This window comes from Loxodonta africana, chromosome 3 (assembly GCF_030014295.1).
Source record: "Loxodonta africana isolate mLoxAfr1 chromosome 3, mLoxAfr1.hap2, whole genome shotgun sequence".
NCBI lineage: Eukaryota > Metazoa > Chordata > Mammalia > Proboscidea > Elephantidae > Loxodonta > Loxodonta africana.
The window spans coordinates 18,458,857-18,471,723 of NC_087344.1; the positions used below are offsets into that span (position 1 = coordinate 18,458,857).

General features: G+C 43.0%; 1 protein-coding gene across 1 annotated transcript in view; it reads left to right on the forward strand.

The window, feature by feature from the left end:
- Positions 1 to 12,867, forward strand: part of MUC16 (mucin 16, cell surface associated) — an 81,625-nt gene that overhangs the window by 2,561 nt on the left and 66,197 nt on the right. The window contains exons 6-12 of the mRNA XM_064279869.1: positions 7,394 to 7,560; positions 7,891 to 7,958; positions 8,575 to 8,747; positions 8,858 to 8,893; positions 9,198 to 9,254; positions 12,015 to 12,136; positions 12,499 to 12,566. Of these exons, the coding sequence (XP_064135939.1) occupies positions 7,394 to 7,560; positions 7,891 to 7,958; positions 8,575 to 8,747; positions 8,858 to 8,893; positions 9,198 to 9,254; positions 12,015 to 12,136; positions 12,499 to 12,566 (691 nt within the window). The remainder of the gene's footprint in view (positions 1 to 7,393; positions 7,561 to 7,890; positions 7,959 to 8,574; positions 8,748 to 8,857; positions 8,894 to 9,197; positions 9,255 to 12,014; positions 12,137 to 12,498; positions 12,567 to 12,867) is intronic.

Sequence of the window (12,867 nt, forward strand, 5' to 3'; positions counted from 1 at the left end):
CTGTGGAGGTCTCATGCACGTGACCAGTGGGAGGCATCACATGGGCAGCCAGGACCCTTTATTCACTCATGCAACAAGTATTTTATGCGCGCTGTGTAAAAGCCCTTGTAATGCAGCAGTGAGGCAGGGGTGGCTCAGTGGCAGGACTATCACCTTCCATGCAGAGCACCTGGGCTTCTGGCCAGTCCACCTCTTGCACAGCCACCACTCATCTGTCAGCGGTGATTTTTTTGTTTTTCTTTTTTTATAGTGCTTTAAGTGAAAGTTTACAGTTCAGGTCAGTTTCTCATACAAAAACTTACACACACGTTATTATGTGACCCTAGTTGCTCTCCCTACAATGTGACAGCACACTCCTCCTCTCCACCCTGTATTTCCCATGTCCATTCAACCAGCTCCTGTACCCCTCTGCCTTCTCATCTCACCTCCAGACAAGTGTTGGCCACATAGTCTCATGTAGCTACTTGAGCTAACAAGCACGCTCCCCACCAGTATCATTTTATGTCTTACAGTCCAGTCTAATCTTTGTCTGGAGAGTTGGCTTCGGGAATGGTTTTAGTTCTGGGCTAACAGATGATCCGGGGCCATGTCCTCTGAGGTCCCTCCAGTCTCAGTCAAACAATTAAGACTGGTCTTTTTACTAGAATTTGAGTTCTGCATCCCACCCTTGTCCTGCTCCATCAGGGATTCTCTATTGTGTTCCTTGTAGGGGCACTCCCTGGTGGTAGCCAAGCACCATCTAGTTCTTCTGGTCTCAGGCTGATAGAGTCTCTGGTTTATGTGGTCCTTTCTGTCTCTTGGGTTCATATCTTCCTCGTGTCTTTGGTGTTCTTCATTCTCCTTTGCTCCAGGTGGGTTGAGACCAATTGATGCTTCTTAGATGGCCACTTGTTATCTTTTAAGACCCCAGATGCCACACACCAAAGTGGGATGCAGAATGTTTTCTTAATACACTTTGTTATGCCAATTGACCTAGATGTCTCCTGAAACCATGGACTCCAGAGCCCCGCCCCTGTTACTCTGTCTTTCAAAGTGTTTGGTTGTATTCAGGAAACTTCTTAGCTTTTGGATTAGTCCAGTTGTGCTGATTTCCTCTGTATTGTGTGTTGTCCTTCCCTTCACCTAAAATAATTCTTGTCTACCGTCTAGTTATCGAATACCCCTCTCCCTTCCTCCCCACGCTCGTAACCATCAAAGAATGCTTTCTTCTGTGTTTAAACCTTTTCTTGAGTTCTTATAATAGTGGTCTCATAAAATATTTGTCCTTTTGTGACTGACTAATTTCATTCAGCATAATGCCTTCCAGATTCATCCATGTTATAAGATGTTTCATGGGTTCATTGTTGTTGTTTATCATTGCATAGTATTCCACTATGTGAATATACCATAATTTGTTTATCCATTCATTCATTATGGGCACCTTGGTTGCTTCCATCTTTTTGCGATTGTAAACAGTGCTGCATATCTATTCGCCTGAGGGCTCTTATTTCTCTAGAATATATTCCAAGGAGCAGGATTGCTGGATTGCATGGTAGTTCTGTCGCTAGCCTTTTAAGGAAGCACCAAATCAATTTCCAAAGTGGTCGTACCATTTTACATTCCCAAAAGCAATGTGTAAGTGTTCCAGTCTCTCCACAGCCTCTCCAACATTTATTATTTTGTGTTTTTAGTATTAATGCTAGCCTTGTTGGGGTGAGATGGTATCTCATTGTAGTTTTGATTTGCGTTTCTCTAATGGCTAGTGATCCTGAGCATTTCCTCATGTATCTGTTAGCCACCTGAATGTCTTCTTTGGCGAAGTGCCTGTTCATACCCTTTGCCCATTTTTTAAGGGGCTTATTTGTCTTTTTGCTGTTGAGGTTTCGCATTATCTCATAGATTTTACAGATTGGACACTGACTGGATTTGTCGTAGCCAAAAATTTTTTTCCAGTCTATAGGTAATCTTTTTTTTTCTTTTGGTGAAGGCTTTGCATGAGCATAAATGTTTGCTTTTTAGGAGCTCCCAGTTATCTAGTTTCTCTTCTGGTGTTTGTCCATTGTTAGTGATGATTTGTATTTTGTTTATGCCATGTATTAGGGCTCCTGACATTGTCCCTATATTTTTGTTCCATGATCTTTATCGTTTTAGATTTTATATTTATGTCTTTGATCCATTTTGAGTTAGTTTTTGTGCATGGTGTGAGGTATGGGTCTTTTTTCATTTTTTTGCAAATGGATATCCAGCTATGCCAGCACCATTTGTTAAAGAGACTGTCTTTTTCCCAATTAACAGACTTTCGGCCTTTGTCAAATATCAGCTGCTTGTAAGTGGATGAATTTACGTCTGGATTCTCAATTCTGTTCCACTGGTCTATATATCTGTTGTTGTACCAGTACCAGTCTGTTTTCACTACCGTGGCAGTATAATAGGTTCTAAAATCAGGTAGAGTGAGGACCCCCACTTTGTTCTTCTTTTTCAGTAATGCTTTACTTATTCAGGGCCGCTTTCCCTTCCATACAAAGTTGGTGATTTGTTTCTCTATCTCATTAAAAAATGACGCTGGAATTTGGATCAGAATTGCATTGTATCTATAGATGGCTTTTGGTAGAATAGACATTTGCACAATCTTGAGTCTTCCTATCCATGAGCAAGATACGTTTTTCCACTTATGTAGGTCTCTTTTGGCTTCTTGCAGTAGTGTCTTGTAGTTTTCTTTTTATAGATCTTTCACATTTCTGGTTAGATTTATTCCTAAGTATTTTATCTTCTTGGGGCCTACTGTAAGTGGTATTGATTTGGTGATTTCCTCTTCGATGTTCTCTTTGTTGGTGTAGAGGAATCCAAGTGATTTTTGTATGTTTATCTTGTATCTTGACACTTTGCTGAACTCTTCTATTAATTCCAGTAGTTTTCTTGTGGATTCTTTAGGGTTTTCTATGTATAAGATCATATCATCTGCAAATAAAGATACTTTTACTTCTTCCTTACCAATCTGGATGTGCTTTATTTCTTTATCTAGTCTAATTGCTCTGGCTAGGACCTCCAGGATAATGTTGAATAAGAGTGGTAATAAATGGCATCCTTGTCTGGTTCCCATTCTCAAGGGGAATACTTTCCAGCTCTCTCTACTTAGGATGATGTTGGCTGTTGGCTTTGTATAAATGCCCTTTATTATGTGGAAGAATTTCCCTTCTATTCCTACTTTGCCAAGAGTTTTTACCAGGAATGGGTGTTGGACTTTGTCAAATGCCTTTTCTGCATCAATTGATAAGATCATGTGGTTCTTGTCTTGTTTTATTTATGTGATGGATTACCTTGATTGATTTTCTAGTGTTAAACCTTCCCTGCATATCCTGCTATGAATCCCACTTGGTCATCGTGAATTTTTTTTTTTTTTGATGTTAAATTCTATTGGCTAGAATTTCGTCGAGGATTTTTGTGTCTAAGCTCATGAGGGATATTGGTCTGTAATTTTCTTTTTCTGTCATGTCTTTACCTGATTTTGGTATCAGGATTATGCTGGCTTCATGGAATGAGTTTTGGAGTTTTCTATCCTGTTCTATGCTCTGAAATACCTTTAGTAGTAGTGGTGTTAACTCTTCTCTGAAAGTTTGGTAGAATTCTCCAATGAAGCCTTCAGGGCCAGGAATTTATTTGTTGGGAGTTTTTTAATTACGTTTTCAATTTCTTCTTTTGTTATAGGCTTATTTAGTTGTTCTACCTCTGTTTGTGCTAGTTTAGGTAGGTAGTGTGTTTCTAGAAATTTGTCCATTTCCTCTAGGTTTTCAAATTTGTTAGAGTACAATTTTTCATAGTGTTGTGTTGCAGTTCTTTTAATTTCAGCTGGGTCTGTTGTGATATTGCCCATCTCATTTCTTATTTGGGTTATTTGCTTCCTCTCCTGTTTTTCTTTTGTCAGTTCGGCCAATGGTTTATTGACTTTGTTGATCTTTTCAAAGAACCATCTTTTCGTCTTGTTAACTCTTTCAATTGTTTTTCTGTTTTCTATTTCATTTAGCTCTGCTCTAATTTTTATTATTTGATTTCTCTGGTGCCCGAGGACTTCTTTTGCTGCTCTCTTTCTATTTGTTCGAGTTGTAGGAATAATTATCTCATTTTGGCTCTTTCTTCTTTTTGGATGTGTGTGTTTATTGCTATAAATTGACCTCTGAACCCTGCTTTTGCTGCATCCCAAAGGCCCTCGTAGGAAGTGTTTTCATTCTCATTTGATTCTATGAATTTCTTTATTCCGTCCCTAATTTATTCTACAATCCAGTAGTTTTTAAGCAAGGTGTTGTTACGTTTCCATGTGTTTGTTTTTTCCTTATTTTTACTGTTATTGACTTCAACCTTTTTGGCTTTATGTTCAGAAAAGATGCTTTGTAATATTTCGATGTTTTGGATTCTGATAAGGCTTCCTTTATGGCCTAATGTGTCTTCTATTCTAGAGAATGTTCCATGTGCATTGGAAAAGAAAGAATATTTGGGTGGAGTGTTCTATATATGTCTATGAGGTCATGTTGGTTGACTGTGGCATTTAGATCTTCTGTGTCTTTATTGAGCTTCCATCTTTCACCGAAAGTGGTGTGTTGAAATCTCCTACTATTATTGTGGAGCTACCTCTCTTTTCAATGCTATTAGAGTTTGTCGTATGTATTTTGGAGCCCTATCGTTGGGTGTATGAGTATTTATTATGGTTATATCCTCCTGGTATAATGACTCTTTAATCATTATATGTTGTCCTTCCTTATTCTTTGAGGTAGATTTTACTTTAAAGTCTATTTTGTCAGAAATTATATTGCCACTCCTGCTCTTTTTCAATTGTTGTTTGCTTGATATATTTTTTTCTATCCTTTGAGTTTTAATTTGTTTGTGTCTTTAAGTCTGAGGTGTGTCTCTTGTAGGCAGCATATAGACAGATCATGTTTTTTTAATCCATTCTGCCATTCTGTCTCCTTACTGGTGCACTTAGTCCCTTTACATTCAGCATAATTATTGATAAGTATGAGTCTAGTGCTATCATTTTGATGTGGGTTTTTTTGGTGTATTGTTGAAAGTTTCTTTGTTCCACTTAATTTTCTGTGCTGAGTCATTTTTCTTTATATATTTTCTTTTCCTCTTTTTCATTGTTGTTGATTTTGTATTTGCTGACTCTTTATTTTTTTCTTGTTTTTTATTTTGATGTGTAGGATTGTTAGTTTCTTTTGTGGTTGCCTTAATATGTACCCCCTATTTTCTAAGTTTAAACCTATCTTTTATTTCTTTATATTGCCTTGACTTCCTCTCCATATGAAAAATCTATGACTACATTTTTTAGTCCTTCTGTTTTGTTTTAATGTTGTCATCTTTTATATAATGACCTCTCTGTTTTGAGCATTTTAGCCTTGATTTACTTTTGTGATTTCCCTGTCTGGGTTGATATCTCGTTGCTCTGTCCTGTGTTCTAGTCTTGGGTTGTTATGTTATTGATTTTCTAACTAAAGGACTCCCTTGAGTGTTTCTTGTAATTTTGGTTTGGTTTTGCAAATTCCCTAAACTTCTGTTTACCTGGAAATTTCACCTTCATATTTGAGAGACAGTTTTGCTAGATATATGATTCTTGGCTGGCAATTTCTTTCCTTCAAGGCTTTATATATGTCATTTCATCACCTTCTTGTCTGCGAGTAGTCCGAGCTTAGTCTTATTGACTCTTCTTCGTAGGTGGCTTTTTGTTTATCCCTAGCCACTCTTAAAAGTCTCTCTTTTTCTTTGGGTTTGGGAAGTTTGATTATAATATGTCTTGGTGACTTTCTTTTGGAATCTACCTTGCATGGGGTTCAATGAGCATCTTGGGTAGATATCTTTCCATCTTTCACAATATCAGAGAAGTTTTCTGCCAACAAATCTTCAACAATTCTCTCTGTATTTTCTGTTATTCTCCCTTGTTCTGGTACTCCAATCACCCATCGGTTATGCTTCTTGATAGAGTCCCACAATATCAGGGAAGTTTTTTTGCCAACAAATCTTCAACATAATTCTAGGGATTCTTCATTTTTTTAAATTCTTTTCCTCCTGAACTCCACTGCTCACCTCACTACGCTCACACCAGTGAACCTGGTCTGTGGGGCACTGGCTCCCACTAGGCAGGTCTGGGAACTCCTTGCTGCTTCTGAACTATCTCTCCCTCCCCCTGCCACTCAGTCCAACTCCTCAACTTTGCCCTTGATGTTCAGGGTTCCTAGACTGTCACATATAATCAACTGACTTTTTTTGGGCTGGGGGGTCTTTGTTGTAAGAGGAACCACAGGAAGCCTCTGACTACTCCACCATCTTGGCTCTGCCTCTGTCAGTGGTAGTTTGCATGTTGCTATGAGGTTGAACAGGTTTCAGCAGAGCTTCCAGACTAAGATGGATAAGGAGAAAAGGCCTGGCAATGTACTCCTGAAAAACAGCCAGTGAAAACCCTATGGATCACAAAGGTCCCATCCGCAACCAATCATGAGCACGATGCAGGCCAGGGCAGCATTTTGTTCTGTTGTGCACAGAGTTGCCATGAATCGGGGCCAGCTCAATAGCAGTTAGCAATAATGACAACAATATTGCAACTGTAAACAGAATGCCAAGGGCCCTCATCTTTGATGGGCTCATGGCAAGGAAAACAGAGAATAAAGACAACTGTACAATTAGGATTGTGTTATAATCAGCATGGTGCCAGCACAAAGAACAACTCCAGGGGCACTGCAGTGTGTGGAGGGGCTTCTCTTTGATGCTTAGTTTTCATTTCCAGGAAAAAAGGAGACTAGGTGGTGGAATTAGGAGCACAGAGTCTGGGTTCTACAAGGCCTAGGTTCAAATCCAAGTTCTACCACATAGAGACTGTATGATATGGGACAAGTTATTGAAGTTCTCTTTGTCTAGTTCCATATCTATAAAATGGGGATAATAATACTACCTCCACCCACAGGGTTTGTCTCAAGGCTTAAATAAGTTAAAATTCAAGTCAAACACTTAGAACAGGGTCTGGCAGATAAAAATACAATGTGAGCATTTCTTTAAACAAAACAAACAAACAAAAAACTCAATACAGTGGGTGTCCAAGAACCAATATGAGTAAAAAACCCAGGTACGGAGGATGTCTGTCTGGAATCTTACCCCATCAGAGAGCCAGTGATATTTGCTTTCTCCTTGATGGTCTTTTGACTTCCACGGTACAATTTTTCACATGTACTCTAGTGTCCCTCAGTTAGTGTTTGACTTGAATTTTGACTTATTTAAGCATTGAGACAAATCCTTCAGATAATAGTATTATTATCCCCATTTTATGTCTGGGCTGTGGTCCCTTCCCAGCTAAAACTCCCCATTCTGCAGGAAGGGCTACCTCAAGGCTTGAAGACACACATATGGGAGACCTCAGGCTGGGCTCCCTGAATAGGAGGTCAGCTCAGTGGGTGTCTCTCTCCCACTCTCACTGCAGGCACTGGCCCTATCCTGGTGTCCTTCACCCTCAACTTCACCATCACCAATCTCCACTACAAGGAAAACATGCTTCTCCCGGGTTTCCTGAAGTACAACAACACAGAGAAGATCCTACAGCGCCTGGTGAGAGCCCCATCCACCTCACCCCGTCCCCGCCCACCTCACCCCATCCCCGCCCACTTCACTCCGTCCCCGCCCACGGTGGCTATGCCTCGTCCACTGATGTCAGCCCCTCCCACCTCAACCCTGCTGTATGTGCCGATGTTAGTCTACAAGCAAATGTTCGCCAATGACACCAGCCCCTTCCACTGATGCCATTGCCGCCAACAGATGTCAACCCTGCCATGGGTACTGATGCTGGTCCCCTCAACACATAAATGCCTGCCCACCTGACTCCTGCCCCACCTCTATCCCCTCAGCCCTCCTACTTACCTCCCTCTTCGTCTTCCTCAGCTTGGGCCCTTGTTCAAGAACACCAGTGTCGGCCCCCTGTACTCTGGCTGCAGACTGACCTCGCTCAGGTGAGGCCTCCCGATAGAATGGCCGGCCAGGGCTACCCCAAGTGCTCCTAGGCCCCAGAGGTCTGGATCGCCTTCTTCCTGCCCTGCCTGATACAGTGTAGTCAGCGGAGGTGGAATCCAGGAGGCACTGGCTCCAGGACCAAGGCATCTCCTGGTGGGCCCCCCAGAGCCCTCAGGCTCTGCAGAGCCCATCAGCAGGACTAGCCCCTCTCTCGTCACCCCTCCCACCCCACACTCCCTCTCCTGAACAATGAGGGCATTTCCTTTGGGTGTTAAATTCTGTCCCCAGGGATTCTATTCTATCCAGACAAAGGTGCCTTCTCCACTGGCTTTAATCCCAAATCCCAGCCTTTTTTCCACCTCATGTGTGAGCTCTCCAGTACCTATGCCATGAAAATCCAGATTTTAGCCTTTCAGTTTAATAAAAATCTCCCATCTATGACTGCTCACAGTCCCTGGCTGAATAGCTGTTGGTGCCCTCAGACAATCTAACTCTGGCTTCTCACCTGTCTACCAGGCTTCTCATTTCCTCTGACCTTTTCTTGTCTTGCCCCCACGATCTCAGGACCCTTCTCTGAGGGGTTCCATTTGTTGTCATCTCATCTTCCCTCCCCAGGCCTGAGAAAAACGGGGCCGCCACCGGAGTGGACGTCATCTGCACCCACCGCCCTGACCCCAAGGGCCAAGGGCTGGACAGAGAGAAGCTGTACTGGGAACTGAGCAGGCTGACCCGTGGGGTTACCCAGCTGGGCCCCTATACCCTGGACAGGGACAGTCTCTACGTTAGTGGTGAGGGAATGCCATCCTTTCTTGAAGCTCAGCAGACCCCACATCCTTCCTCACCATTCCTCCCTCTCTCTTCTCTCTCACCTTCATCCTTTCTCCATCTTCCTCTTCAGGTTACACTCACCAGATCTCAGCCACCACCCCCAGAAGTGAGTATTCTGAGGCTTCAGAAATCTCCACAACCCCTGTGAGCCACCTGCACCAGGCTCAGCCCTTAGGAATGGAAAAGGCCAGGAGAACACTGCCTCCATTCCCCACCCCACCACACCCCACCCCACCCCACCCCACCCCACCCCACCCCACCCCACCCCACCCCACCCCACCCCACCCCACCTCCAGCTTCCTTGACCAGGAACCCATGGCCAGAAAAGCCTCAGATGTGGCCATCCCCTCCCTAGCACCTCCAAGGTGATGGGGTCCCCACCCCAAACACTCTCATATTTTTCTTCCCAGCTTCTGTGGTGGACACACTTTCTGCAGGGTTGCTGACCCCCTTCTCCAGTTCTACAGGTAAGAATTTGCCTTGCTGAAGATGCTTTCTGCAATTCTTGTTGGGTTCTAACCACAGGAGGCAGGAGGAGGGACAGATGGTGCCATCTCTCAGGGAAGCCAAGGCTATTCCTGATGGATCTGACAGGACGTTCCTAGGTCCCTGGGGGTTTCTTGAATACCAGTCCCAATCCCAGTACTCACCTAACATGCATCTGAAACCTCAGGGGGCCCCTGTCTTCAAATCATCTCCCAACCCTGTTGTTGTTGTTATGTGCCATTGAATCAATTCCAACTCAGAGTCACCCTACAGGACTGAGTAGAACTGCCCCCATAGGATTTCTAAGGCTGTAATCTTTACAGAAGTAGGCTTCCACACCTTTCTCCCATGGAGCTTCTGGGGGGGTTGAACCACCAACCTTTCAGTTAACAACTGCACTTAACCACCGCACCACCGGGGCTCCTTCTGAACCCCCAGAAGGCTGGAAAGCAGACAGTCACTGAGACTATGGACAGTTTGCCAGAAGCCAACTGAGTAGAGAATCAATTCCCCAGTTTACCCAGCTATCCAGTTTAACAACAGCTTGTTTTAAGGAATATTCTTCTTGAATATATTGAATAGATATGCCTTTTTTCTTCTTGCTAGTATTTTTATGAGTATGTTCCTTGTGGATATACATAATCTACCCGACTACGTCCAATGAATATAGTCATTTTAGCAGCATTTTAAGGAATGCTCAATTTGTCAAAGTCTTGAGGCTATGGAATCACTGCAATACTTCATGGATACTTCATGTGTGTTTGTCCCTCCTCCCCCAACATTTTATTATAATTGTCAAATATAATAGAAAAGTTGAAAGAATAGTACATCTCTCTGTCAGTAATTGATATTTAGTTTTATTTGCTTCTCATACATAGTCAGTTCTGCTATAATGGGACATATGTGCCCCTAAAAATCACCACACTAAGCAAAATAGTGCAGTGAAAGCCACAGCGTTTATGGGAAAAATGGAACTCGTGGCACAACACTCAAAAACATTGTCAGCGACACACAAAAAGATAGGGAAATAGTAGCACAGCTTTATACATGTTAAATGGTTAACATAAATACTACACTAAACATGGCACTTCACCTTGAAAAGAGCTGATGTCAGAAGGGTCGCAGAAGGGGAGTCATTGTGGAGAGACAGGAGGCTGATCTGAAATTGTGAGACTGTCAGAACCCGGACTTGGGTGAACGTAGCTCCTAACATGCGGGATCTTAGAGACTGCAGAGTGCGCCGGCTCTGTGCTACTGGGCGTGGTTTTCTCTTTTCATCCAGCGTTGGTCTAGTGTGTCTCCCAGATGAAATTGTGCATAGGCCAATGCGAAATTCACGTGATGTTAATTCAAATTGGGCTCTCATATTTCCCGCTCGCTGAAACAGTGATATTTTCAAAACAAGCATTATAGCAGAACTGTGTATTTGCTGTTGTCGTTTGTTGCGGTAGAGTCTGATTCTGGTTTATGGCGACCCCATTTTTTTTTTTTTTATAATTATTGACTGTATAGAGATATAATTTTTTTCTTAATCTTTTTAAAGTTGCAGAGATCATGATGCTTCATCAGTTAATATTTCAGCAAGAATCACCATAAAACCAGGACATTGTCCTAAGTAGCTTTTATATTATTATCACACTTTAAAACTGACAATAATACCTTAGTATCACCCTAACATGCAGTCTATATTCAAATTTCCCCATATGTCCCCCTACTATAGGTGGCTTTTTCCAAACCAGGATCAAATAAAGCTTCCCAGATTGATTAGATTATTGTCTTTTAGTGTCTTTTGATCTAGAGTAGTCCTACTTGGCACCTCCATCTTTTTCCCCCATGGCACTAACTTTCAACTACCCCCAGGTATCTGGCAGTACCTGGTCCCATTGTCTAACTTCATCTGATTGCTTTAACTATACTCTTCAATAAGATTATTTCAAAAGGAATTATTTATAAAATGTTGTTGTCGCCAGGTGCCGTCAGGTCGGTTCTGACTATAGTGACCCCATGTACAACAGAATGAAATACTGCCTGGTCCTGTGCCATCCTCATAATCCTTGCTATGTTTGAGCCCATCGTTGCAGCCACTGTGTCAATCCACAGTGTCATCCAACCTGAGATGCTCATCTTCTGGCACTTTATCAGACAATGTTCTAACGCTGTTCATAAGGTTTCCGCTGGCCACTTTTTTCAGAAGTAGACCTCCAGGTCCTTCTTCTTAATCTGCAAGCACCTCCGAAATCTGTCCACCATGGGTGACCCTGCTGGTATTTGAAATACTGGTGGTATGGCTTCCAGCATCACACCAACATGAAAGCCACCACAGTACGGCAAACTGAGATACACGTGGGGATTTATAAGCCTTGTTAAATGAATAAATTTGGTAAACTGGGGGAAATTTTTTTATTTTGCAAAATGCTCCTCAGCAAGTTGCCCTATAGACCTTGGAGAGTGAACTTGTCTGGGAGGGTCTTCAAAAGAGCCTTGGTGGGAGGAAGGAACTGGCTCAGGCCAAGACGAGCTTGGGCTCCTTGACTCCCCACTTGTCACCTGTTCTCACATCATTCTAATCCAGACGCACCACTTCTGGTGTGTGGCCAGTTGGGACCATGTCTAACGCAACCAACCAAGGGCTCCAACACAACCTGAGCAGTCAGGGCTTGTGCCCAGGGCTCTTTGACCTACATATTACTTAGTCCTGACTTAGGGCGTGACTTCTCTTACTCTTCTTCATCCCCTTGCAGTCCCTGGCCCAGCCCTGGTGCCCTTCACCCTCAACTTCACCATCACCAACCTTCGCTACATGGAGGACATGTGGCCAGGCTCTGCCAAGTTCAACTCCACGGAGTCAATCCTGCAATTCCTGGTGAAAGCCCCCTCTACCATCCTTTTCCAACTTCCTCCCCACCCTCAATGAATCTGCCTGCTATACTTTCTGGGGATTTGGCATGCTTAAAATGGCGGGCTCAACAGGCAGACAGTTCCAAGTTCAAAAATTGGCACTCTCACTGACAAACTATGAGACCTTGGACCCCTGACCTTGCCTTTTGTTACCTCTGTTTCCTCATCTATAAAATTAAGATAATAAAAGCACTTATTCCATAGGGTTGTTTTTGAGAATTAATGAGGTATTCTGGTGGATTAGCTAACGGTTGTTTTATTAAAATTATTTACTGTTTTAAGACAAGTAATTTTACGTTCATTTTCATTCACTCACTCCCTCCTCAGCTCAAGCCCTTGTTCACCAACAGCAGCATCAGTTCCCTCTACACTGGCTGCAGGCTGACCGTACTGAGGTGAGAGCTCCCCTCTGTCCTGCCTTAGGAGGGGTAATGAGGTGTTAGCTGGTTGGGTGGCCAGGACTTGGACTAGGGCAAGGCAAGGGAGTCACCCAGGGTTCACTCTAAGGAGGTGCTCACCCTCAGGGGCTGTTTTGATTCCCTAGTGCTACTCCAACAGAAGTACCACAAGTGGGTGGCTTTAATGAACAGAAATTTATTTTTCTCACAGTTCAGGAGGCTACAAGTCTGAATTCAGGGCACTAGCTCTAGGGGAAGGCTCTTGGGAAGATCCTTGTATCTATCAGCTTCTGTAGCC